We start from the raw sequence: 3,142 nt of genomic DNA on the forward strand, positions 1-3,142 counted from the left end.
AATTCGAGCTTTATGTTGCTCTCTGTTTTGTTACTGTATTCTGGATTTTTGGCTACTATGATGTTCTCCGCTGCTCTAGTTTTGTTTTTGCATTAGATATTTATTTATGTTGAAATTATCATAGCTTGCAGATTACAATTATAATATGGATATTGGAAGTAATTCTAGTAGTGATGGAACTGAGAATCCTACCCCGAATTCCAACAATCCTACTCCCAATTCCAACAATCCCCCCCTTGCTAGCCATAATGACTCCACATCTGGAACCCCATCAGTTCGCGGGAAAAAAGATCCTGCATGGGCACATGTTGCTTTAAGAAAAGAGGGCAACAAAAATGTGTATACATGTCTTTATTGTGCATTGAGTTATAAAGGAGGTGGAATAAATAGATTGAAGCATCATCTTGCTGGTATAAGTGGAAATGTAGGTTCCTGTAGTAAAGTTCCTTTTGATGTTCGTTATCAGATGCAAGAATCATTAAAAAGTGGGAAAAAGAGAAAGCTTGTCGATGTACAAGCAGACATGGAGGAACATGTGTCTAATGCTAATGAACCCAATACACCTGCTCCATCTAAGTCAATCCCTGAGAGTAATGCTAGTAAAAAAAACCTCCTACTATGCTAGTTGAAAATTATTTTGCCTCTAGGACAACTCCAGGTTCCCAACCAGGCATTAAGAGTGCATTTGCAACTAAAGAAGCACAACACAGTGCAAAAATGGCCATTGCTGAATGGGCGATCATTAATTGTATTCCATTTAATGCATTAGATTGCCCATTCTTTCAAAAAGCTATGGATGCTATTGCTTCAATTGGGCCGGGGTTTAAGGGTCCTACTGCTTATGAATTTAGAGTTAACTTGTTGAATGATTGGAAAAAAGAATGTCAGCTACTTATTGAGAGTCATCGATCTAAATGGAAAACTTATGGATGTACACTCATGGCTGATGGTTGGACAGATGTGAGGCAACGAACTTTGATAAATTTTCTTGTCTATTTTACACATGGCATAGTATTTGTAAAATCTGTTGATGCTTCTGATTTAGTGAAAGATGCCAAGACTTTATTCTCATTGTTTTCTGAAGTGATTGAGTGGGTTGGTCCCAAAAATATTGTACATGTGGTGACTGATAATGCTGCTAATTATGTAGCATGTGGCAAGTTGATTAAAGAGAAATATAAAAGTATTTATTGGTCACCTTGTGCTGCTCATTGCTTGAATCTTACTTTGAAAGATATTGCAAGTATGTCTCATGTGTCACAACTTGCAACAAAGGCATCAAAGATCACTGTGTTTGTTTATAATCATATGGTCTTTCTGTCATGGCTCAGGAAAAGAAAGGGTTGGAAGAAATTGTGCGTCCTGGTGCGACAAGGTTTGCTACAACATTTATCACATTGCATAGCATATATATGCACAAGCATGACTTACAAGCTTTAATCACTGATAAGCATTTTGTGGATCACAAATTATCAAGGACCGAAGCTGGAATAATTGTTAGTGCCATCATATTAGATAATCGGTTTTGGAATGAATGTCTTGAAGTTGTGAAGATTGTGTCTCCTCTTATAAAGTTGTTGAGAATTGTTGATTCAGATGAGAAGCCTTCTTTGCCTTATGTTTATGAAGGCATGCAAAGGGCAAAAAAAGCAATTAAGGCAGTCTTCACCAATAAGAAAGACCAATACAAGCCTTACACAGATATAATCCAAGCCCGATGGGATAAGCACTTGAAGACCAATCTTCATGCAGCAGCATATTTGTTGAACCCTGCCTTCTTGTATGATGATGACTTTGTTCATAAAAGAAGGTTAATGGATGCTATGCTTTCAGTGTTTGAGTCAACTGAAAATGAAGATGTTGATTATATTGTGATGATGAAGCAGTTGAGCTTGTATCGTGACCGTAAAGAATCTTTTGATAAAGCTTCATGTCATAGAGCAGCACAGAAGCTAGACCCTTGTAAGTGTTAATATTTAACATGATCATGGTAATTTTATTTATCATATAACATATAACTAATTCTCTTTTATTTGCAGATGAATGGTGGTCGTTTTATGGAAGTTCTGTTCCAGAGTTGCAAAATCTTGCAATGCGTATTCTTAGCCAAACTTCTTCCTCTTCTGGTTGTGAGAGAAATTGGAGCTTGTTTGAACGCATCCATACCAAAAGAAGAAATAGATTGGAACATCAAAGACTAAATGATTTAGTCTTTACAAACTACAATCTACGATTGAAGAATAGGTAATAAAAATAAAAGTTATGAATGTTTTTAATAAATAAAAATTTATTACTATCTCATGGTAGATATATTCTTATATTTGATTGTTTTGATCTCATTAAAGGAGCCAATTGAAGAAAAAGACAAGTTTTGATCCAATTGATTATGAATCTATTGACAAATTGGACTTTTGGATTGCTGAAGAGGAACAAGAGCCAGCTCCTGAGTTTGATGCTGATGATGTCACTAATTTGGAAAGTGCTATGCATAATGAGAATGTTGTAGCTTCATCAGCTTCTGAGAGAAATAATGAAGGTTCATACTTACTAACATGTCTATATTGCATAATATATAATTATTTTTTACACAATGATTAATGTTAATTTTGTCATCAATAGGGGAAGAAGATATGAATATTTCAGAGCATCCACATTTGAATGATGATGTTGGAAGTGGTTCTGGTTTCTCTCAATCATCTCCTAATGTTTCAATCCTTACTCCCGGAGATTTGAATGAAATTAATGAGGATTTTGGTGTTGATTATTATTAGCTTTAGATTTTTGATGATTAAAGGATTGTAAGGATGAATATTTTAAATGTTGTGTTTTTAATGATGTTTTGATGATTATCTTGGACTTGTATGTGATATTATATAAGATATTAAGTCTTAGAGAATTTATTTTTATTTAAATCATATTATTTTATTATGTCCGGTTTGAATCCGGGTTGACCCGCGGTTGAACCCCTGACCCCTGACCCCCAACCTTGACCGGTTCAATGGTCGGGCCGGTTTTCAGTACCTTGGTTTTCCCTCACTTTCGTGTTCAGCAGCCAGAGAGACAAAGAGAGGCAAAACCCTCACCTTCATCACTCAATCTCCACTTCCCTCCATCGTCCTTGGTGTCGCCGGCAACTGTGGGT

At 35.9% G+C, this 3,142-nt stretch overlaps 1 protein-coding gene across 1 annotated transcript; it reads left to right on the plus strand.

Moving 5' to 3' along the window:
* Positions 1–145: 145 nt before the first annotated feature.
* LOC129297788 (uncharacterized) lies at positions 146–2,771 on the plus strand. The gene is made up of 6 exons (XM_054936124.1): positions 146–590; positions 659–1,290; positions 1,332–1,962; positions 2,040–2,244; positions 2,346–2,536; positions 2,620–2,771. Exons 1-6 carry the CDS (start codon positions 146–148, stop codon positions 2,769–2,771), a joined length of 2,256 nt encoding a protein of 751 aa, XP_054792099.1.
* The last annotated feature ends 371 nt before the right edge of the window (positions 2,772–3,142 follow it).

The sequence above is a fragment of the Prosopis cineraria genome, unplaced genomic scaffold, assembly GCF_029017545.1.
Source record: "Prosopis cineraria cultivar Desert tree isolate PC_DT_omini unplaced genomic scaffold, ASM2901754v1 PC610, whole genome shotgun sequence".
Classification (NCBI taxonomy): Eukaryota; Viridiplantae; Streptophyta; class Magnoliopsida; order Fabales; family Fabaceae; genus Prosopis; species Prosopis cineraria.